Source organism: Anopheles arabiensis, chromosome 3 (assembly GCF_016920715.1).
Source record: "Anopheles arabiensis isolate DONGOLA chromosome 3, AaraD3, whole genome shotgun sequence".
Taxonomy (NCBI): domain Eukaryota; kingdom Metazoa; phylum Arthropoda; class Insecta; order Diptera; family Culicidae; genus Anopheles; species Anopheles arabiensis.
The window spans coordinates 50257206-50283324 of NC_053518.1; the positions used below are offsets into that span (position 1 = coordinate 50257206).

A 26119-nucleotide genomic window follows, 5' to 3' on the forward strand; every position below is an offset into this window, starting at 1 on the left:
ATTTATCCCAAGGTGCATTAAAGAAATCAGGTGATCGAATCTGGAATCAAAGTGTATGTAGTCGAGGTGGTCTCATATCATTTTTTATAACCAAATTTGAATATCACTTTTTGACAGAACGAGTGAAATCTTTTGCTCCAACGAGCTTTCTGGAGGCTTGACGAATACTCAAAACACTCTTAAAATCTTCATTCAGAAGCAGAAGCGATAAAAATCAGCCTTCTAAATTCATACACCTTGGGATAAGCCCACCTGTATATTATACTCACTTAGATAGCTGCTCGAAAACTGCTATACAATGCAAACAGCTGACAGGCTGAAATTTCAGCCTAAGAACTTACAACGGAAAGGGCCCCAAAGTCGGCTTTTTGGCGCGCAAAAAGTATTCGTCTATCAGACTTTTTAATCATTTACGCTGGCCAAGCACTACGTTAGACGTGACTAAATTTATTATTATCATTCATTCGGTTTGTAACTCAAATCAAAGTTACTGTAAAAATTGCCCCCAAAATAAAAATCACCTTTAGGACAATTTCGCTCCTGGCATAAACAGCTACACCTCCTGTATGACGTGAGTGGGACAAACACGACACAACCCTATAACCATTAATATGAAACTGCTGAAATGCTTCTTCCTCAATCACATGAGTTTCAGAGATTAAGACCAGCAACGGTTGAACTTTCTCCACTGTCTCACGAAACATGGCGTAGTTGGACGAAAGACTGGACTACATTGAAATATAAAATCTCTCTGAACCGTCCTAACTCCTCCCGTACCTGCTATTGAGAAAGTTGCATACGCCTTTCTATCTGTTTTTTAAACATCGGACAATTATAATCATTGGCCGCATGTCTAATCTAATCACATCTAATTTAAGGTTTCTAACAGAGTTTGTTAACACGCAATTCATACATTTCAAAGAAGATGAAGTACATTCGGACGTTTTGTGTTCATCACCATATTTTGAACAAGCTTGCTTATTCTTGCACACTCTTGTGTGCTCTTGTGATTAAATTAAACCACAACCATAACACCTCATAACATGCACGGAATTCGAAATTTTACACCTATCAAATCCCACATTTATTTTTCCTAATTTTGCCAGACATAGGTTAGACTCATAGTCAATTTCCAAGACCGCATTATATTTTTGGTACTTGTAAATTTTATTTTCAAACATTCCTATGACCTTGACCTGTTTCCAGGGTATTCTCTCATTTTGAGATTTTAAAAGGTCTACTAAATGTGAGTCAGTGTATTTTTCGCTCATCCCAATTATCTTTACACGTGACAATGGTAAATCCGTTGCATACTCATCTCCCAAAATGTTTTCTACTTCTTTCCTGAGTTCATCTAATTCAACCTGAGCAGAACATTGAACATACACCTGACCGTCCTTGCCGTTACGGAATTCCGACACCTACTGCTTCCTTGGATCCAACTTAGCACGAAGGTCAGCTCTTGTCTTATCACAAGATTGACCCACCTTTGGTACAATAACCAGAGTCTTACTATTCTTATTTTTGTTTGCTAAAATGGGTCCTGTAACCTTGTCAGAAATCTTGGGCGTCGAATTAACATTCCCCGTGTCAAAACGATTAATAATGGTTTGAACATTACTGTTCCCACTATTCGTCCTTTTCTTTTCTTAGCCACTGTAGCCCAACTTTCATCCTCTACTGTTTCTCTGGCCTTAGTATCGTCAAAGGTTGCACGCAAGGCTTCCTTTGCCTTATTTGAGCATTCTACCGCACTCAAGCTTTTACGCAATGTTTGCTCCAATTTGCGTTCCACTTGTGCGCAGAGCAGTTTTTAGAGTCTCGATCAGTGTTGTTAACTGTTGACATTTTTCATGACAGTCACCGTAAACAGCCGGTCAAAATAATTTTTGGCTGATGACATTCAATGCTTCCACGGCACGACTGTCATTAAACGAAATTCATTCGTGTCGCTACCGTCAGGGCTGATGCAATGACATGAAATGTAAACAATGTAGTCTGAATGTCATTTGACATTTTTTGAACAACACAAATTGATACGATCGGAGGATTATGAAGTGTATCGTCGCTGTATTCTAGTGAAATAGCAAAAACTAGTGAAATGAAAGCCTTTGCACCGCACGCTCTGTTGTAGTTTGACATGAATACGGCCGTTTGCAATACAACACAGTTCACGATTCATACAGGTTGGCGAATGTCAAATGAATGTATCTTGAAAATGTCTTCATGTCAAATGACATTTTTTGACGGGAATGTCAAATGACAGAGAGAGATGGGAATGGAAAGCTTCAAATCGAATGAATGTTTACAATTTTATGTCGATGAACGTCACCGTTCGCAACACTGGTCTCGATTCCCTTTTCCAAGGCACTCGATATCCATACACTTACATTCGACTCCAAATTTTTTATGGATTGTGTGAGTAAATCGTACGATCCACTCACATCTACATCCATACCCGCCAAGCCCGATTTGTGTTCTAAACATCTATCACACATATACAGCACATTCTTATTTTCATTAATTATTTTGGCCGCTGTTTTCGAGAGCGAGGGGGTAACGCAGCGACGATGAAAGTTGCCACGACACTTCCCCGCACACAAAATTGGGTCATCGTTTATTAAAACTACGGCGGAGCATGCTAAACACTGCATGCCGTAAAAACAAAATTCGGGCGAGCTATTTTAGAATTAAAAAAATTATCACACAGACATGAATAAAAGGTAACAGCAAATGCACACAAACATTACTCTACTACAGCCTGCGATATCAAACGCTAACAATCGTGTACACGTCTTGACAAACGGACAACGATACGTATGTCTAGCACGAACACAAACACATACCGAGCAAAGATTAATCACTTTCGACAACGCAGTGACGCTGTCGACCGAGATACTTCACCCGTGTTTTACATTCACAAAACAATAATACAAATACTAAACAATGATACCGTAGGTAGCACTAATATTAAGTAACAAGTAGAACAAAACAAAATAACACTTAGCTCTCTATTCCACAAGTTTTCACAGTTCACAAACGGGAGCTACACATTCACAGGACTGCACTTGTCACCATTCACCTCAAGGTCATTTTCAAGAATATCGCTATAAAATGCATTTGAAACGGCAAATAAAAAATAGCAAAACATAATACGATAGTTTATCGTTTAAAATAACGCCACTTTCATGAAAAGTAATAAAAATTGTAAGTGTACAAGCAGTTTTTGTGAAACTGCAGCACTAACCTGCCCAATACTGGTACATTTACCCTAGATAGATTTATGATTGCTTAATTTTCTTTTTTTAATATTTTATAAATTAAATTGTGGATGGTGTACCTTTTGAAATAAATTATTTATGTATCAAAATTCACACTTTTTGCGATAGATTTACTTTACATTTAGATCAGATGTTCCAGGTAATATCAACTCGCGTGGTACCATGGTATACGCCCTACCGAATCCCGGAAATGTCGTATGCCGTATGTCGTATGATTCTCGCTGATGCAGAGCAGAAATTCTACGAACTCTTCCTGCTCTTCAGCATCTTGAATAGTCTGGGCTGTCCACACACGCATGTTTTCCCCCTTCTTCCCGCAAACGCAATACCCTAAACGCGACCCGTGGCAACTTTGTGAGGGTCAAAATAAAAAGTTAATTATTGTGAGTGAATTGTTTTTTTTTTAAGAAAATGTAATAGTTGCTTTTTAGAGACGTAGACCAAGCTTAAAAAATAGAAAGCTATAGAAGTTTTGTATATTATGTTAGTATTTTCTCATAAGGACGAAATTTAAACGTCCGCATTAGAAACATGCAACGGAAAAATGACCCTCAACACCATTATATGTGAGGCAATGCGGCCCGCGAACTGAAAAGTTTAGAGACCCTTGTTCTATAAGACTGTTCTGCTTATGGATGTCTCGTTTTATAAGACCAGTGATGCCTGTTGCATCAATTCAGCCTGTACTGACTATAAATGGATGTAACAGGAACTGTTAGCGCCCAAGTTTAGCGATAGCTTGAATGTGGAGTGTAGCGTACGTCTCCCGGTCAATAGCAGTAGCTCCACTCGAAGCCACTGCGATTGCAATTTTTGAATAGTGACACCCTAGAATAGTTTCGAGCCTAAACGGCTTCCCAGTGTCATTAGGTCCATTAAGGAAATATATCTGTCCATTGTGTGTCTCCTCTCGGCTGGATTGTTCAGTCAAACTGTAGCTGTCCACTGCTGCGGTATTTACATCGTACACAGTTTGTTGTTCGTTGTTCAATCGAATCACGTTTATTAATATGCTGTCCAGCACATCGAAAGCATAAGAGTGTTCCACGTCCACCAGGCAACATATTTCGGCAGCGGATACGGCGCATTGTAGCAGGTCTGGCTGTATCTGCACACAGTCGGCTAAATACGGCATACTCAGAAACATCGTCAGCGCCTTCTGTGGCGTCTCTTCACACAGGCACTGATTAATGAGTCGTAGCACTTTGAGGTTCTCGACAGCTCGCAGTAGCCAATTCTGTTCGGAGTCTTTAACGGTGTACTGATCGGAGACAAAAGTGGTTCACGTTTACGTCCTAAAAATAACAGAGGATTCTGGAACATTCCCTTCGACAATTTTTTTTTTCGAGGCCCGCGCCCGCAGAAACGTGTTTAACGATCCAGCCAAAGAAATGAAAAGTCATTCTGACGCGCTACCCCGGAAACGCAGACATGCTCATGCTGGATATCTCTGCGGAACTGTTATTCAGCATCTTGAACAGTCTGGTCTGTCTGCACACGCATTTTTCCCGCAAACGCAATAACCTAAATTTGCCCCACAGCATGCTCTGCCGGATGCACTGCTGCAGAACCTAGACGTTGGTATCTGTCGAAAGTCGCCACATAGCAACACCACCTTAACACCGAACTTTTGGCGATTTCCCATAACGTCCTGCAAGGCGTGATCGATGGCGCGAGCTTCAAGAGCATAGCGGCTACTCATGGATGTTTCGTTCCATACAATCAGTGCTGGTGCCCACTGATCTCAGCGTATGTGTTCCATCCTTGTCAAGGGGAAATGTAACCTGCTCTTATTTCAAATGACACAACCAAACGATCACTGAAGCCTGTAGCTTCAATTCAGCCTGTGCTGACTGAACACGGATGTTACATGAACTGTTAGCGTCCAGGTTGGGCGATAGCTTGAATTTAGAGTGTAGCATACGTCCCCCAGTAAGCAGTAGAGTAGCAATTATACTCGAAGCCACTCCGATTGCAATTTTCGATTGGCGTCGCATGTACGTAAGAATAGTTTCGAGCAGAAATGCACATCGATAGCATAAGGCAGATTGTAGCAGGTCTACTCCTATCTGCATAAAGTCGGATAACTGCGGCATACTTGGAAAGATCGTTAGCGTCTTCTACGGCGTCATTTCGCACAGGTGCTAATGAATGAGTCACAGCGCTTTAAGGTGCAAAACAGCTCGCAGCAACCGATTTTGCTCGATGTCTTCAACGGTGTACCGCTCCTGATTTTGTCGTTTAAAGTCTTCACAAAAATGGTTCACATTTCCGTACTACAATAAGAGAGGATTCTGGGACATTCACTCCGACAATATAAGGGCAAATAGATGACGCAGTGATTGAGCATCTGAAATGAGACTGCTTCATGTAAGGTTGGATATTTTGGTGTCGTCCTGCATTAATCCGAACATCAACAGTTCACCATGCGGCCAATAACGATATCAGTCAGGCGGCTGCGTGCGATCCACTGGTTACCCGTACCGACATACCGACGGAAGCTGTTGTAATTCATTTTAAGCTTACCTGTATTTATTTAATCTTTATGTTATTTAGATCACTTTATACATATTACCGCACGGCTACATGAGGTGAAATACACAGCGAAATGAACTATTTGACAGGTGAAATATCTGACAGGTAAGCTAAAGGGTTGGGGGAGACACAACATCCGCTTTCGAAATTCTATTGAAAATAACATCTTCTTAAGCAGAATATTTCCTAATTGGAAGAAATGATGAGCTATTGGTTCAAAATTAACGAAATGTTGGATATTGAAATTATTTAATGGATTTAATTACGATTTTGTGCACGTTATTTGTTTACATTGCCTATCAGCTGGTTGCTGTGATACTTTATCCGTCAGATATTTCGCCTGTCAAATAGTTCATTTCGCTGTATATTTCACCTCATGTGGCCTCGCGGTTACACAACTTAACATATGTTTGGGCGATTTTCGTTCGTTTGCCAAAAACATGGTTGTCGTTTTTCGTCCAACGCCTACATCGATGAATCGCTATGTGCACCGAAGTTTGCAAGAAAACCAACACGGTATAAAAATCATCTAGGGGAAGGTAGGTAAAGACGGACACTGCGGGTAAGACGGACACTTCTCATAAATGCATGAAAAAGGTAATTTTCGAGTAATTCAACAATGTAGAATCCAAACTGAAGGTATAACAACACATTTGAGAACATTTTTGGCATAATATGTATAAAATTGGTTGAATCCACGCACAAAACAAACTTTCAATCACGTGCACCCTTGTGGATCTAATTTGACTACTGCCGATCTTAAGCTCTAAAACTTGTATTGTTTATATTTCCGGAAGTTTTATTTCATGAATGAGTTGTCGTGATCATTAATGAAAAAACTGGCGAAAGAACGAGGATAAAAGCAATGCAAAATATTGTTTTTTGGTGGTTTAAACATTCTGACACCAAAGCGGGAAAGACGGACACCTTGTTGTAGGGAAAGATGGACACCGAATTTGTTGATTTTTTTACTTCTTATATCTATTGGTGATGAATATATTTCTTCAAAAACCTTAAAAAAGGGTAATCCGATGCTATAAATCAATCAGTAACTAGAGAAAGTATTTAAATAAGCGAGAAATGAAACACCGGTCAAAATAGTAGCCATTCGTTATGCTATTACTCGCTCGACGCTGATGAGGCGCTTCACGAAATCCAATATCTTCTCACGACTTGGACAACTTTAAGCAATAAAAAGATGAGGCATTTATACGACATTGTTCAGGAATAGATGAGAAATTCTATTGGATTACAAAAATCAAATGTTGAATTTTGACATGGTGGAAAATGGATTAAGCTGTTAACAAGTCCCTCATGAATACTGGGGTCGTGGACTTTTTGCGGAGTAATTTCCTAATAGGAAGTTCTAGACTGTTGTTCAGTAAGCTAGAGCAACATCAACTGTAAGTGCGCGATGTTTCAATAATGCTTTAGATGCTGCATTCTACGATATATTAGAAGCGGTGCTCACAATTCCTAAAACCACGGCTGAATGAATTGTCGTTGCAATAGGCCTAGAATTGGTTTATGTACGTACCAGAATGAGGAAAGCAATAGGATATGTTAAAATACTGTAAAATTCTTCACTTTCCAACGTTTTCTACAGGTGTCTATCTTACCCTTCATGGTGTCCATCTTTCCCATATCAGGTGTCCGTCTTACCCGAACATTTCAAAACTGCACGAAAAAAAACATGTTTTTCATTCATGAAAAAAACGCAAAAATCGATGGAAACTTAAAAGTTTTAACACATTTTCTGATAAAACATGAGTGGAAGATAATGTATGCACATTTTCATGGTCGTTGCACTTATATATCCCTAGATTTTTACCATTTCCCTTAACGTGTCCGTCTTTACCTACCTTCCCCTAAGCTATCCGCACCTAACATCAACTCCCTAACCTAACTATAGAGTGAAAAAGTAACGCTCTATAGTGAGAGATTGAAAATGAGAACCTTTTTGTAAAATTTGTTATAGGATAGATAGACAGATAGAAGATATGCAAGGAAAAGATGTGAAAGTTTGTATCTTCTCTTCATTGGCTCAACAACCGTTGTCGGTCAAGGCCTGCCTGTACTAGTGATGGGTAACCGGAATCGCACCCACGGCTCGGAATCGCTTCCGAGCATTGCTACTCCGGCTCCGATTCCGAAAAATTCAAATCGTCGATTCCGCCCGGAGCCGTCAGAGCCGTCCGGAGCCGTCCGGAGCCGTTCGGAGCCGTCGGAGCCGTCGGAGCCGTCCGGAGCCGGTCGGTACCGTCGTAGTCGTTGGAGCCGACGGAGCCGTCGTAGTCGTTGGAGCCAACGGAACCGGTTGGAGACGTTGGGGACGTCGGTGCCGTCGAAGCCGACGGAGCCAGTTCGAGCCGTCGGAGTCGTTGTAATAGTCGGAAGTCTTCTGAAGCGCTTTAATTTCCCGATATCAGCGATGATTTCATTTTAAAAAACAGCTTACGAGTAAAAAGATAGTCTTCTTCATTGAATGCTCTGAAGTTGTTTTGTTTTTTTTTAACAATAAAGTCAAAAACAATTGTTTGCTCCGTATATATAGGGAAAAACTATGAATCAAACTATTATTGATCTTTATTTTCATAAAAGATGGACGGATGATTGATAGTTATATTCTTCGTCTTGTCCATGTACCATCATGTTATTCGGTAAAAAACAAGTGCAGCCTAAACCATACACGTTAGTCGATGTAAACAACCGTGCAAAACTGCCATAATTACACTCGTCTGCCTCGTTGTTTCGTATTTTATCAAACCCACCTCCCGTCATAGTTCTATTGCTCCTTGACCTCCTAATTTGATTCATTTTTTTTCCTATATATATATACGGAGCAAACAATTATTTTTGGCTTTATTTAAAAAAAAACACAAAAAAACTTCATATCAATAAATGAAGAAGACTCTTTTTTTACTCGTAAGCTGTTTTTTACAATAAAATTATCACTAATATCGGGAAATTAATGCGCTTCAGAATGCTTCCGACTATTACAACTACTCCGACGGCTCCGACGGCTCCGGACTGCTCCAAAGGCTCCAACGGCTCCAACGGCTCCGACGGCTCCGCCGGCTCCGGACGGCTCCGACGGCTCCGCCGGCTCCGACGGCTCCGGACGGCTCCGGCTGCCGACTAGCGGCTCCGGACGGCTCCGTCCGTATCTTCTCCGGACGGTTCCGGACGGCTCCGAACGGCTCCAGACGGCTCCGAGGTCGGAGTTTTGCACTATCTTCCGGAACCGCTTCCAATTTTGGCGGAGTCATTCGGAAGCGATTCCGGATTTTTGTTGAATTTACCCATCATTAGCCAGTACCCACTTGTGGGCTTGGCTTTCAGTGACTAATTGATTCCCCCCCATAGCAGGATAGTCAGTCCTACGTATGGCGGCGCGGTCTATTTGGGGATTGAACCCATGACGGGCATGTTGTTAAGTCGTACGAGTTGACGACTGTACTACGAGACCGGCTCGGGAAAGTTTGTATATGAATAAATAATATATATGCGTTGAGTCAATTTCAACATGTTTTTGCGTTGCGTTGAAAATGCGTTGATTCAATTTTCAACATGTTATTGCTGGATTCACGTTTTTAGTTACCCTGCTGAAAACAGATACAAGGCCGAAAACTTATACAGTTGCCCTACAACTTTTTCAGATGTTACACTCAATTTTGTTATTAGTAATTTTGTAACTCCCATACAAGAAGCAAGATTGTTGTTGTATACAGCAATTTGACACTCGGTGTAAGGTGCCTAGCGGTTTAGAGTCGATGTAAAGTTCCCACCGGTGTACGATGCTCTCTCAAATATCCCAAGTAACAAAACAGAGACTTTAGATTTTAGGTTTATTTTAGTTATTTGAAAATAACTAGGTTTACCGGGCCAGCTAGTAATTTATTTAAAAAAATCCAGTCCCATCATGCAATGAAACATTTATGTAAAGCATTGTTCTTCAAATTCAAAAAATCGATCAAATGTTTTAATTTTATGATAAAGGAAAGTTACTTACCAAGACGGTCTGCTCGACTGTATTCGATTTTTTGCACGCCTCTCTCAAAGTTTCAACTGCGCTTGTCATACTGGAACAGTATTCGCCATAAATTAGAAATGGTTCTCTAAATTCCAGAAAGGTTGTACTGAGCTTAAGCTTGGATCCTGGACAAACGGCCTCATGCAATCGATCCAAAAATTTATTGTGAATTTCGACAAGTTCCCTAATGCAAGGGAAAATGGCTCGTATCTCTTCCTTGGATAGAAGCTTTTCGAGAGGTTGCATAAAGATGTATTTCAATGCATTCAAAGCTTCGAGATAATTTTTCTCCGTATCGAGCAGTTCCTTAATTACAAAGTCTCGCTGTTCTAAGTTGTTGGATGATGAAGCTAACTGTTTGGCGATAAACAAGGGTTAGAAGGCACATATAAGAAACATTATTTCGTTTAAAATTATGCACACTGCTACAAACGACAAAAATTAAATCGTTGAAATTATTATTATTATTTTAAACATTAAAAAAACTGTTGAATAATCGATTAAAATAAACAATAATAATAGAAAACATACCTGGTTACGCGAAGCATTCTGTATCGAGCATAAATCCTGATAGACTTCTTCTACTTTCATATCATGTTCATCGTGACTGCAATATTCTACTGGATTTGATGTACTATAGAATTTCGATGCGGAATGCAACGCACAGTACAATGGGCAAAAACATACGGAAAAAAAGAAAACAAAACAAAAATTCCAAGCTACAATAATTTCTGATTTATGAGCATTATCGACAATAATAAGCTTGGGCTGAAAATAATTCTTATAAAACGCAAAGGTCGGTATGCATTGTCCGATTCGCTAGTGTAATTTCGATTCACTAGCGCATCTGGCGGCGGCTGGCGCTGACCATCAATGCTTCAATGAATGGATCTCAAATTTAAGTAGCTTTTTTTACCGATTTGGATGCGAAAATGGCTGAAATACTTGAACAACATATTTATCTATCAATTACAAAGCTTTTTCAGTCCAGTTTAAGTTAAAAACATGGACATATAACATATTTTCTGAAGCGGCTTCAAACTGTTTGGCAAAATGCTTCGGTCAGCCGCCGCCAAATTCACTAAGGCATCATTGATCAATTATGTAACGCTGATAGGGGGAGTGGAGGGGGGTGTCGTCGAACGTTACGAATTGTTACATGGAGGAGAGGGAAAGTTTAACTTTTGTTACGTAACGCAAAATAAAATGATGGATTTTTTTTTCGAATAACAAATGAGTAAAACACGAGGTGCCGGTTAGTGCCGGTCTGGTGGTACAGTCGTCAACTCGTACGACGTAACAACATGCCCGTCATGGGTTAAAGTCCCGAATACACTGTGCCGCCATAGGTAGGACTGACTATCCTGCTATGGTAACAATAAGTCACTGAAAGCCAAGCTCCTCACTTCACTAATGGTTACAGGCAGGCCTTGACCGAAAGCGGTTGTTGTGCCAAAGACGGACGGACGGACGGAAAGACTCAACACAGGATCGTCGCAGTAACGTTACATTCCGCTACTGCGACGACCACAGTGTGCGTGCCACTCGATTGTACAGGAGGCCATTTGTTGACAGTAGCATGCGATTCGCAAGTGACGACACGCGATTTGAAGCAAATGACACAATAATCAATTGTAACGCTTTAAACAGGTGTAATACTAATCCAGCTCCATGTAAACCCAATTCCTTTCAAACAAATTGGAGATGGAATTGATGCAGCCGTTTTTTTCGTCAGAGTTTATCATTGGTCATAATTTTAAAAACATATCAAAAATGCAGCCAAAACTCTTGCAAACATTACCGATTTTGTTCGTAAATTGCAAGACATACGTAACATATTAAACATCACATGTTATGTGAAATAAAATAATCAATTTGATGATGATACAACATCTAAAGCCAAAAAACATTTCTGTAAAAATAGACATATTTATGAAAGAACAGGAAGATGGCATGATGAAAAACGCTTCTAATGATGGTGATGCAAGCATGTTGCAAACTGTGCTGAGGATTCGATTATCAGAATCTTTTTGAATTTGATTGCTTCAATGGGTATTGCTTTATATAAAATATAATGTATTTTTGTTTGGTTAATTTAAAAATTTGTGAATATACCAGAAAAAAAGAAAAAGTCACAAAAAATCTGATTTTGTTCAATAAACTAAGCTATTTAAGGGTTTTTTTTAAAACGTTACAGTTTGTTACACTCGGGGAGGAGGGGGTCGAAAATTTGAAATTTTTGTATTACGTAAATGATGGATGACGCTTAATGAGAATCTAAATTACACTATTGATTATCGACAAAGTACTCCAGCCTTAAAACTGAACTTGCTTTGAAATATCTTATAAGATGTAAAATAACTTACAGAATGAAGCCTTTTCAAAACTTTTACATTTTTTACGAGTTTTTCAATCTAACACTCCTACAGTAGCCTTTTCAAAGACTCACAATAACGAAAATTCAGTTTTTTACATAAAAATAGCTTTTTTTCTTATATTTCGTTACATTTCTCGTTCATGCATTCGATTTATTCAATGTGAAAGCAGTGATTGTGACATAGACGTCATTTTCATTGACTTAAAATTTAAAATATTGAACGAAATAACCCGTTACAAGAGTATTCTTAGCTGTTTAGCCATAATCTAAACTATTATGTATGTAGCAAATATAATAATAAATGACGTAGGATAAAAATTACGAAAATCACATGATTATAAAGAAAAATTAAATAACAATATATGCAGCGATACACCATGCCAAATGTCTGACGAACAAACAAGGTATAATTAGAATATTTTTTTTAGGAATGTACATGTATCATATAAAAACAATGCATATAAAAGCCCGAGTACATTGTCCGTATTCGCTACTGTATTTCGACTTTCACTAGCGCATCTGGCGGCAGCTGGTCAAAACATTTTGCCAAACAATTTGGAGCCGCTTCTGAAAATATGTTATTTTTCTATGTTTTTTACTTAAACTGAACTGGAAAAGCTTTGTAATTTATAGACAAATATGTTCTGCAAATATTTCAGCCATGTTTGCATAAAAAACGACAAAAATCAATAACAAAGTTTTTCCAGTTCAGTTTAAGTAAAAAACATGGAAAATTTACATTTTCTGAAGTAGATCCAAATTGTTTAGCAAAATGCTTCGGTCAGCCGTCGTCAGATGCGCTAGTGTAAATCTAAATTACACTAGCGAGTACGATCAATGAAACCCGGCATATACAGTGGAACTCCTCATAGCGAGTATCCTTTATAACAGTATCATTCGCATAACGAGCAAATCTAAATGCTCAACAATTACATATCTGTAAAGAGCAAAATCTCGCACAACGAGTAACATCATTTGTGTTTCTGGTGCGTTTTTCGGTGCCTATAGGAAATCAAAATGGAAATCGGTGCCTATGGAAAATCGTTGTAAACGTTGATCTTTTTTCAAATTTTTATTATCGTTCAGATTAATAAGTACTTTCATACTAAGCATTCGTTTAACATAAAAATATTCCCACGAGGAAAAGTGTCATATGATATTGTGCGGCACAAGTATTTTATTTTGTAGGGGAACCTGGGACAAAATGGTTAGGTGGGGCGAAATGGTGACCTGCATTATTGGCAGCTTTAAAAAAAATGTTAAAAAGAATAAAATGTTTGCTCAAAAAGATATAATTTTCACCGTCTCGAAAATAAGCTATCGTAACACATAATTAGAGTTAAAATGGAAATGGATATATATTCATGCACATGATATTTATATATGACTTACGTGAATACAGTAACTATTTTACTTTAAAGTAAAAGTTAGTAGAATGATCGGAAAGAATGAGCAAATGAATGTTGCAGTTTGGGATAAAATGGTCGGTATTTTTTGACAGGAGCAGCATGATGAGGCTGTGATGTAAGCAAAGGTCGCCACAATACAGGGGTTTCGAGAATAATATAGACATGTTCAGCGAGTTGTAGATTCGTTCAGGCATATAATAACTCTTTCAGCGAGATATAGAATTGTTCGGAATCAGGCGTTGACATGTTCCGTTATACTGTAAAGCTGTCACTTTCGTACCCTTTGGACTGCAGCTTGCATCATTCTCATCAGAAGGTAAACAAACGGTTTTCGAAAATATATGCTTTTTTCAACTAATGTATGTATTCACCAGCTTGAGGAATGATTATTTGCTACTTTTTGGACTTTTAAGCATGAAAAATTAAACCTTGCGACATAGGGTGTAGACATAACAAATGACAGCTCTACAGAATCGTTGAGCATGTCAACGCCTACTTCCGAACAATTCTATAGTTATGTACACATGCTCTACGCGCTATGATACAGGTGCTGAGTAAGAAAACGGTCGCAAGCGAGCCATCGATGTTACTCCACGCGCGGAGTCAGGTTCCAACGGGAACTCCACTGGAAGCAGGTTCCCACGACCAGGTGTGGTGTCGTATGTTCAGACGGATCGAGGCAACATGATCATCATAAACGTGGACGACAACGTGACCGGCAAACCTGGCAGCACCGAAAACACCAGCCTAGCTAAATAGTACCGAATCCAGAAGTTAGCTTTAGTCTTAGTTCAGCAGTTCGCAAATAAAGATCCCCAGTAATATTTTTTTTAAACTTACTCCGGGCTATCGTAAACATAATTGGCGCAGTCGACTAGGCCCAATTCACGTTCAGTGACAAGTGTTCAAGTACAGTGCAGTGAAATAACGGAAATAAATCTGTGTATCGCCCGGACTTTGCTCCATCGCCCGATCCGTGGTTGACTCGTGACGATCGCGTGAATTTCATTATTTCATAAAGTGTAAGAACAAGTGCACGAACGTTTGGTTTCAACTATTTAGAATTGGAAGAGAACATTCGAACAAAAGCTAGCGGCAAGACTCCCCAGCCAGCGTTACTGGGTAAACTAATCAACGCAGGACAATCGCTGACCCAACCCGTGGACAACGAGTTACCAATAAAGAAAAGGAAGGACAATCGCTGACCCAATCCGTGGACAACGAGCGACCAAGGAAGAAAAGGAAGGACAATCGCTGACCCAACCCGTGGACAACGATCGACCGAAGAAGAAAAGGAAGGACAAAGCAAAGGACAGGTAACGGAAAACCCTAATTTCCCGACACGTGGATAAAAAAGGTGAGTTACATCCTAAAGCATAAGTTCCCCCACTCTTATAATAAAAAGGCGGTAGGCAACAAACAATTTTTATCATTGAATGCCAAAATATACCCCTTTCCCAAAAGTTCGTTCTTTGAAATTCACTAGGGACAAGAAAATACCAGTGAAAATGGAACAAAATATACACGCATTGATTGAATCTATGCGCTTGTTAGAGAACGCGTTAACACACTCCAAGCGGAAAATGATAGTTTACAACGCTTCCAACAACAACAACAGCCAACGACCTCGAGTCGCAGTGCTGACTATTTTCGTATCCCGGATCCAATTAGGGTCATTCCCGGATTCGACGGAAACAAAAAACAGTTAATCGGTTAGTTAACAACAGTTAAAAAAACACTAGACCTCTTCAAAAACAATGTGGCACCAGAAATATTCAGTGTCTACGAACAGACCGTAATTAATAAGATAGAGGGCAAAGCACGTGACACTATTTGTGTGAACGGAAACCCTACTACTTTTGATGAAGTCGCAGATATTTTGCAGAACGTTTATGGCGATCGAAACAACATCGCAACGTATCAAACACAACTGTGGAACCTAAAACAAAACGAATCTTTGAGCCTTCACTATAGAAAAACAAAAGAAATTTTGATCAATATGAAATCAGTAGCAAGACAGAATACGGTATACGCTTCACATTGGGAGGCAATTAACCTGTTTTTAGAACAAGAATGCCTCGCTGCGTTCATAAATGGTCTGAGCAAAACATATTTTGGATATGCTCAAACCGCACAACCAGAAGACTTGGAATCAGCTTACGCTTTTCTATGCAGATTCCAAAACGCTGAAAGAACCAAATCAAACACCAATAATGGGTTCGAAAAACATCCTAGTGTCGACAAAAATGTAAAAAGGGATAATAAATTTTCACAACCTAAACACCTTGAAAATAGACCATTCAATAACATGAAACCATCTTCAGATCGTACAAAAATTGTTCCCATGGACGTCGATCAATCCTTACGGTCCAATATGAGAAACAAAATTTTCTCACATACAGCCGAAGAAGATGACGGAAAAACAATATCAGAAGAATCCGATTCAGACGAAGAAACCGATAATGAAGAAGATGTAAATTTTCAAATTACTGCAAACTTAAACCCACCGAGTTAAACGCAATTAACGGACTACCCTTTTACACAACAAACTTAAATGGTTCAAACATCAAACTTTTAGTAGACAGCGGAGCGAACAAAAACTTTTAAATCCAGAGTTAGTTCCACTAACTCAAAGAGTGAAATGCGAAACAATCACCATAAAAAATAAAAATGGTAAGTTCAAATCACAAGAATGCACATTCATAACCATTCTAGATAAAAAATTAAAATTTTACCTTTTCAAATGTCATAATTATTTTGACGGAATGCTCGGATACGAATCACTCTCCGATATGGAAACACTAATTGATACAAAAAATCATAAACTTATTCTACCCGATCGTACAATCGACTTAGAAATAAGAACATTAGAACCCCCTTCAATTACATTAAATGCTAATAATTCTCAAATTATAAAGCTTCCTGTTTCTCAAACAAAAGGAAACATTTTTCTTCCAAAAGACATTCAAATAAAAGATGCAATAATTCCTTCAGGCGTTTATAAAGCAAAACAAGGATATGCTAAAGTTCTTGCCAGGAATTACGGCGACACATTAACATTTCATTGGACTAAACCAGCAAAAACATATGAATTAGACAAAATGATCGAAATAAATCACATGACCACACACCCATATAATGATCATCCGCAAAATTACATAGCAAATCTCGAAAATTTAATTCGCACCGATCATTTAAAGAAAGAAGAAAAACATAAACTTTTCAAAATTCTTAAACAAAATCTAGGCATCATCCATCAAGAAAAAGAAAAACTTTCATGCACCACCGCTATTAAACATCGAATAAAAACTAAAGACGATATACCCATTCACACAAAAACTTATAGATACCCCAACATTCATAAATCAGAAGTGAATAGGCAAATCGAAGAAATGATTGCTGACGGTATTACCCAACATTCTATATCCCCATGGACATCCCCAATCTGGATAGTCCCTAAAAAATCAGATGCAAGTGGAAAGGAGAAATGGCGCATCGTGGTTGACTATAGAAAATTGAATGAAAAAACGATCGATGATCGATACCCTATTCCCAATATAGAAGAAATTTTGGACAAGTTAGGTAGAAGCATGTACTTCACTACACTTGATTTAAAATCCGGCTTTCACCAAATTGAAGTTGATAAAAAGGATAGACCAAAAACAGCTTTTAGCACAGGAAAAGGACACTTCGAGTTTATACGAATGCCCTTTGGCTTGAAAAACGCACCTGCTACTTTTCAACGGGCCATGAATAATATTTTAGGTGACCTTGTAGGAAGAAACTGTCACGTATATCTAGATGATATTATTATTTTTGGTAAATCACTCCAACAACATTTGGACAATTTGAATAAAGTGTTGAAAAAATTAATTGAATCAAATTTAAAGGTTCAATTAGACAAATGTGAATTTTTAAGAAAAGAGTGTGAATTCTTAGGACACATCGTAACTCAAGATGGCATCAAACCCAATCCAAACAAAATAGAAAAAATATTGCATTGGCCCATACCAAAAACAACAACCCACATTAAAGGCTTCTTAGGAATCCTTGGTTATTACAGAAAATTCATAAAAGATTTTTCAAAACTGACCAAACCTCTCACAAAATGTCTTAAGAAAGGTTCTAAAATAACACATAATGACGAATTTATAAATTGTTTCAATGATTGTAAACAAATGCTCACTACTGATCCAATTTTAAAATATCCTGATTTTAGCAGAAAATTCATTTTAGAAACAGACGCAAGTGACTTCGCCCTTGGCGCTGTACTTTCACAAAAATTCGAAGATGGTAAGGAACACCCAATCGCTTACGCTTCTAGAACGCTTAACGAAACAGAGTGCAACTATTCAGCTACCGAAAAAGAGCTACTCGCCATTGTTTGGGCAACCAAGCATTTCCGACCGTACATTTTCGGAACAGTTTTTGAAAAAGAACTGACCACAAACCTCTTGTTTGGCTAAGACAGAAAAATGATTTAAATAGAAGACTTCTTCATTGGAAACTGGCCTTGGAAGAATTCGAATTTGAAATTAAGTATAAAAAGGTACTCTTAATGGAAATGCAGATGCACTATCCCGCATAACGGAAAACCCTGCTTTAACATCCGAATTAAATGCAAATACTGCATCTAACAATACTGACACTATGACGCAACACTCAGCAGATACTAATGATGACGAATTCATCCCAGCAACTGAAAAACCACTAAATGAATTTAGAAATCAAATAATACTAGAAGAAAATAATAATGATTCTCGAGAAGCAATTACACTTTTCGGAAATTATCATAGAATAACAATAAAAACACCCCTTTTTGGACCAGCTATGTTGATCAACATAATCAAAGAATATGCATCTCCCAAATGTGTTACTGGCATTTGTTGCAGCGAAAAAATCTTACAAAACTTACAAGTTATCTACAAAAACTATTTCTCTCGCGCAAAATCGATCAAACTATTTTGGACAAAAACAATTTTAGAAGATGTAACTGATGAAATTGACCAGGATTTGATTATTGAACGACAACATAATGCAAACCATAGAGGAATTATTGAGACCAAACTACATATTTCTAGAAAATATTATTTTCCAAACATGAAAACTAAAATTACTAAATTTATTAACATTTGCAAAATATGTCAAAAAGCTAAATATGAAAGACGCCCATATAAACAAAAATATCAAATTACTGCCACTCCTAAAAAACCTTTGGAAATCGTTCATATGGACTTCTTTATAATTAGTGATAAACATTTTCTAACCCTTTGCGATAAGTTCTCAAGATTAACCATGGCGATTCCTTTACAATCAAGAAACGCTATACATATACTAAAAGCACTAACTCAATTCTTCGCTAACGTTGGAAGACCTTGTTTGCTTGTTATGGACCAAGAATGTTCGTTTAAATCCACCACAATCAAACAATTTCTTGAAGAAAATAATGTAGAATTCCATTATACAAGTGTTGGTCAATCCTCTTCAAATGGAACAATTGAAATTGTCCATAGAACAATAAGAGAATTGCACAACATAATCTCACTACGAGATTCTACAAAAAATCTATCAACTACTTCAAAAATTAATTTGGCAGTCTCAATTTACAATGATTCTATACACTCTCAAACAAGCATATCCCCTAAAGAACTATTTTTCGGCTTCAAAAACGAAGATCCTATCCCTGAGGACCTTCAAGAAAGAATTAAACAAAAAGAGGAACTTTATAGAGTGTATGCCACAAAACAAAAAGAAAAAAAAATCCAAATACATAGAAAAATTTAACAAAACACGAGAAGAACCAGAACTATTCAAAGACAATGACACGATCTTCGAAAGGAAAAGAAATAATTTAAGACACGAAGAAAGGTATCGTGAAACGAAAGTTTTCGATAACCTAGTTACAAATATTTTAGACCGAAATGGAAGAAAAATTCATAAATCAAAATTGAAAAGGAAACGAAAAACCTAACATACCATTTAAGTTCTTTCTCATCCTTACGGAAATCACAGCTGAATACTATAAAAAACTAAAAATGAAATTTGGAATGATTCATTTCCTCATAATAGTTTTAACAAATTCAAAACTTATAACAGCAACAATTTATAGAGACTAACCTTAACTATATTCAGAATTTAGCCAATAATATTAGCCTAACCAACCATCTTAAGGACACCTTAGACCATAAAATCCTATCAGCTTATAAAAAAATGAGGAAATATAAGACCTAGAAAACAAAAGAGAGGCATAATAAATGCAGGAAATCGCAGATCAGAAAACACTTAGAACATTCAGAATTTAGAACATTCAGAAAACAAAACCATATCCAACATTAACGCTCAAGTTAGAATTAATTCCGAAATAGAAAAATCAGTGAACAAAATTACACAAACTCTAAAAAAAAAATAATCGAAAATCAAATGAATAATCAGATAAAAGATCAGATCAGATCAAATGAATAATCGTAAAAACTGAAATAGAACAAGTAAATCTTATCCTGAACATTGATAACATTGTACAACTGTAGAAGACATAGAAGAATAGACGGATGTAAAATTTGTAACCAAGCATAAAAACACCATTTTCAATGTTAACGCAGAGTGCACGATTTGCAACAACCCACAACCGCTAAACGACGAGTGTATCTCAAATATCATCAGAAATCATCCATCTAAATGTACCACCACCACGAGCTCCGAGCATACGATAATACGAGAAATGAAACCAGGAGTCATTCTAATCGATACCACCCTTGGAGTGCCAGTCATTGATTCATGTTCAAACAGCCAAATAATAGCAGTACCCACACTAATTGAAACCGGCAATTGCACCGTAAAAATCTTAAATAGCACATTTACTGCGCATATTGATGTGTTAGACCAAGAAGACTACTTCTTACCCTTAACTGGCAGCAAAACAGAAATAACTCTAAACAAGCCAAGTATACAAGATCTGCACACAATGCATATTAGTAACATACATCAACTCCATACAATAACACTCCCCTTACGCACGCATACAATTGCAGGAGGGATATTAATTGTTGTTCTAACAGGCTTTCTTATAACTGCATTTTGCATCTACAAACACAAAACCAAACATGCAGAGAAGAAAATGTCTACCGAAGCTATTCACAACATCATCCCACTGCAAACGTCGGTAAGTCGATCGAGGACGCTCGACGTTTAAGGAGGGAGGAGTTATGTACACATGCGCTACGCGCTATGATACAGGTGCTGAGTAAGAAAACGGTCGCAAGCGAGCCATCGATGTTACTCCACGCGCGGAGTCAGGTTCCAACGGGAACTCCACTGGAAGCAGGTTCCCACGACCAGGTGTGGTGTCGTATGTTCAGACGGATCGAGGCAACATGATCATCATAAACGTGGACGACAACGTGACCGGCAAACCTGGCAGCACCGAAAACACCAGCCTAGCTAAATAGTACCGAATCCAGAAGTTAGCTTTAGTCTTAGTTCAGCAGTTCGCAAATAAAGATCCCCAGTAATATTTTTTTTAAACTTACTCCGGGCTATCGTAAACATAATTCTATATCTCGCTGAAAGAGTCTATTATATCCCAAGCGACAAAATCGACATGCTTTCTCGCTCTCTCAGGTTTAGTGATCTATTGGGTAGAATGAGAAAGCATGTCGATTTTGTTACTTGGGATGCCTGAACGAATCTACAACTCGCTGAACATGTCTATATAATCCTCGAAAACCCTGTATTTTGATGTGTTTTGACATGTCGTGTAAGACCATTTTGCCCCAGAGCCAGACCATTTTACCCCGCACAATACATTTTCACAACTTTTGACATTTGCTATTAATGAGTAAGCTTCTGTTTCATGAATAAGACGTTGAAGTATCGATTGCCGTCAAAATAACAAAGTAAAGTGGTTTAACCGTCTTGTGTACGACCAAAAAACTCTACGTAACCGTACAACAGCCTACCCAAGTAGGCCATACATTTTGTATGGAAGAATGATGTTTTTCTTGGTTAAAATCGTATATCTTTTGAATTACTTGTTAGATTTGAATGAAAACTGTCTTGTACATGTGAAGGGTATATATAATTAATAATTTAAAAAAAAAATAAACATTTTTGGTATTTTTTTATTTTTTGCATATGACTAGTAAACATCTTTTCTGAGGCATTCTAAAAAATTGAAGTCGATACCGACTGCCTAATCTAAAGTTATTTTGGAATAAAGATGCGAAACTTACCCGGATAGGCGGTCGTACACATGGCGGTTAACCAATAAGATACAGACCAAAACTTTTAACAAGTCCATTTCGCCTCACTTTTCCCTATATGTTGACAAGTGTTCTACACGTTTTTTCTCGATCTATTTGCTCGCGAAGGCGAGATTTTGCCCTTGATAATTACTGCCGCTTGGATAACTTAAATATGACTACATAAGTGTTCTGCACAAATTATATGGATAAACATCATCAGCATAACGAGTTTTTCGTATAACGAAATAGTCACTGGAACAGATTAAACTCGTTATGAGTGGTTTCACTGTATTTGACTCTCCAAACATTAAAACATTCATTATTATGACTGTCTGGATTATTTATGGACTAACCGTATCGCTGCATATTAATAATGAGATGAAAAAAACGCAAAAGCTTATCACATGATTAATTCTTTCTTTGCTAACCTGAGGCAAAGTTGATGAGAATGTTACATAGCAGAGATCTTCATAAATCTTTTCCTCTTCGCGCGCACTACAGTCCGGAAAACTTGATAGTTCGTTGCAATGACCGTAAAAGGAAGTTTCTACAGTGTTAAGGACATCAGTTCATATATGGATATTTGTTAGAAAAGAAAATGTACACGTAATTATTGATATAGTCGAAAACATATATAAATTATTCACACACATATCAATTCTAACCTTGATTACGGCAAGGAAGCGAATCATTAATTAACACGATCTCTTTGTTATCACACCTTAATTCCGAATCCAACAAACTTTGGCTATGAAATGGTTGCATGAAAATACATACAAGACGAATTAGTAGAATTACTTTATTTAGAAAATGAATTCCTTTCCGAAATCCTCTAGCAGTTGTAAACAGTTAGATGAAATCGTCAATTTATACTGTGAATAATTATTGGCTGAATAAATCTATGGCATACATATTGCTTTACTGTTTTCTACTACTATTGACAAGTTGGGAAATTAGAAAACATATTCAATAATTTATAGGCATATTAACGCTTTCCACTCACCTTGCATGCAGATCTTTGTAGATATCATCGTCTAAACTAGTCCTCTCTGTCTGTACAGAATGAGTTATGAAGCCACTATAAAAAAGAAAAAAAAAAACATTTAAGTTAACATAACAACAGTAGTAAAGTATATCTGGTCGTTTATTTGTTAATTATTGTTTTTTTTTTGCTGGGATATCGAGAATTTGTTACAAACTAGTTAATTTATCTATGTTACGGGGGCTACGCATTATTATTTCGGGGGTGTATAACCGCTTCTAAGTCTCGCGATGTTGAAAAATAAGTAAAAAAAAATGTTTTCTAATTGATTTCATTTCAATCTGAAAATTTATGAAAATAACATTTATAGGCCAGGGTTGGCTATGCGAAATAATATATTTATGCTTCTGTGTCTGAATGAAGATTTTAAATGTTTTGTGTATTCGTCAAGCCTCCAGAAAGCTTGCTTGAGCAAAAGTTTTCACCTGTGATATCAAAAAGTGACGTTCACATCTGGTTATAAAAAAACATGCTATTAGACCACATGGTCTACATACACTTTGATTCTAGATTCCATCACCTGATTTCTTCGCATGCGGTCCGTAGTTTGGAGACCTCTGATCTAGACCGAAAATTGCAGACTAGTTTTATGTGTGGTTTTGTGTGGAATGTTTACATGATATCAGCCTCCAACTGTGCTTGATCTCAGCCTCCAAACTCCATATAAAAAGCTGACTAGAATCGAGACCCCATATGTTATTATTTACTGTCTTTCCCCGAGTTAGGCTGCGCTCTGGCAGCAATAGAACACGACATCGAACATGAAAATTGTATGGGATTTGACATGTTCGATTTAACCGTATTAATTACACGATGCGCAATCTCAGATTGCGCATATATTCGTTTTATCAAAACATAAGTCATTTCGCGTAGCCAACCCTGAGCTATAAACGTCATTTCCATACATTTTCAGATTGCGCATAAATTTTCAAGATTATATGTCCGAGTTATATAAAATTTTTTTGACAGATAAATATATCAAACCGACCCGTTTGACAGATAAATATATGCGCAATCTGAGATTGCGCATCGCCTATTGCTACGGTAATAACCAACAAATCAAACATGTCAAATTCCATACATTTTTCACGTTCGATGTCGTGTTCCATTGGTGCTAGAGCGCCGGGTTACGAGACACTCGAGTTATGCGAATTCGAGTTACGCGAATATTTATTTTAGACAGTTCATACAACAAATCAGTACAACTTTCTCCAACAATTTTTAAGAGAAAAATCAATTACAATTTGTCAAAAAATTTCAATTAACTAAAACAACAGAAATAGTCGAATTTTCTACACGAATTAAATTAGATAAGTAATAAAGTGCAAAAAAGCACTATTTTCAATCAAAAATAATTATTAAACAAGAGTATTTTAGCAGCAAAACGTGATATTCGACTTACGTGAATATCTCCGGGACGCATTATTCGCGTAACTCGGGGAAAGATAGTACACCAAACGGCCCAAACGAGGCGCTTCATTCCGGGATTTATTTGGAATAAGGTAATTTTCGAAAACACACAGCATACGAAAAATGATTCACAGCTGCTATCGAGAGAGTAATCTTAATTTAAATTTTCATTAGGGGAAAACGGGTCAAAATGGGCATGTGGGGCAAAATGGGCACCTTCTATTTAAGCATTATTTCACTACAAAGATGCTTTCCAATCCTCAAAATGTATTCATTAGAGTGTTCAATGAACACCATGTAAGCTGTATAACCCTTTTACATAAAAAACCAAGAAAAATGCAAAATAAGATTTAGTAGCATATTGATGTAATTTTTGCCACTTCGAAAATAAGCTTAAACCAGTGTCCAGAACTTGGATGTCTTACATGGTATATTTTTTTATTATCTCATAGTGGCAACTGCCCACCAAAATGACAGATTGAAGTGGCGTATACCAAAATTGAAAAATAGTGGTACGATTTTGAATACAAAAATGTTGTGTTTTGAACTGGCTTTACGATTGGTCTAAAAAATATAGAGTCGTCGCAAAACACGCAGAGCTGTTACAGAAGTCTCGATTTGAAAACCGCGAAAGCCGAGTCAACCCCAAGGTGGATTAAAAATATCAGGTGGTGGATTAAGGCCTTTGGGGAGTCGCCATAGTTGAGGGACTTTACGTCATTTTAGAACCGTTAACCATTGGTTTCCGCACACAAAGCCTAGCAAATAGAACAGATTTCTTTGTTATTATGGGCATTTTTGTGTGTCTATTGGTTTTATCGAAAAAATGAGATATATTAACAAAAGATTTGATGATTTGTTTATGCACGAAATTTAAAATTATGTGAGTAAGAGTTCTAATCTCAGAGCGTTTCTACATACACCGAGACTGCAGCTGAGAGATGGCTGTGAGATAATTGACAACCGGTTTCTCATGCTGGTGTGTGTAGAAGCTCTGAAAAGCGCCGAGATGAGACTTTTAAAATGATGTTGAAAAAAAACCATTTTAATTGCTAAAATGAAGTCAAAACAGTTTCTTTTACTTTTTAATAATATATCTACGATTATTAGACGGCAAAAATGCAAACTATAATTGATCGATCGCTATAAACTGCCAATTCAATTTTTTCTCAGCTCCATCGTTGTTTGCATGCTAGTGATGCGCGTTGCGTTCCGAACCTGCCAGGTGCGATCCGTTCCAGCATGGAAGCATCCGGACCGCGATCCTTATTTTTAACCCAAGCAGGTTCAAACTGAACCTGTTGCTCCCACCGTTCTTTGCGATCCGACCTGAACCGACTGTTATCAACGATCTTATCGATCCGATCTGAACCGGCTGCTCTCAGCGTTCTCGGCTATTTGTGCTGGGCCGGTTGCTCTCAGTGCTTATTGCGATCCGGCCTAGAACGCAAGACATTCTACTCTCTTTGTATTGATGAGCCGGTTTGCCGGTTCAATTTAAACCTGTTTCTCGCAGCGTTCTTTTCGATCCAGTCTGGAACGCACGATCATCTGCTCTCTTTCATACGATGGGCCGATTTGGTACGTACAAAGAAAGCAGGTAAAGTCTGAACCTGTTTCTCTCAGCGTTCTTTTCGTTCCGGTAAAGAACGGCGTTCTCTTCTCTTTTGCTTCTTTATAGTATGGACACACACACACACACAAATTCTGTTTATGTGAGTGATAACAGTGCAAGCCATACTCTCTCAGTCAAAGAGATAACGGTACAACACCTGAGCCGTGAAGCCAGAGA

The 26119-nt window shown here is 37.7% G+C and overlaps 1 protein-coding gene and 1 non-coding gene across 3 annotated transcripts in view; both read right to left on the bottom strand.

The window, feature by feature from the left end:
• Positions 1-26119, bottom strand: part of LOC120900637 (protein vav) — a 59958-nt gene that overhangs the window by 15953 nt on the left and 17886 nt on the right. The window contains exons 3-6 of one of the 2 annotated variants that reach the window (XM_040307916.1): positions 22879-22953; positions 22541-22623; positions 22304-22422; positions 9829-10203 (exon numbers count right to left, since the gene is read on the bottom strand). In XM_040307916.1, the coding sequence (XP_040163850.1) occupies positions 9829-10203; positions 22304-22422; positions 22541-22623; positions 22879-22953 (652 nt within the window). Of the gene's footprint in view, positions 1-9828; positions 10204-10380; positions 10484-22303; positions 22423-22540; positions 22624-22878; positions 22954-26119 lie in introns of both variants that reach the window. The other variant, XM_040307917.1, reaches the window with a different exon arrangement.
• Positions 5000-5087, bottom strand: LOC120905273. Its single transcript, XR_005739907.1, has one exon. It is a non-coding gene; the product is annotated as a U6atac minor spliceosomal RNA (small nuclear RNA).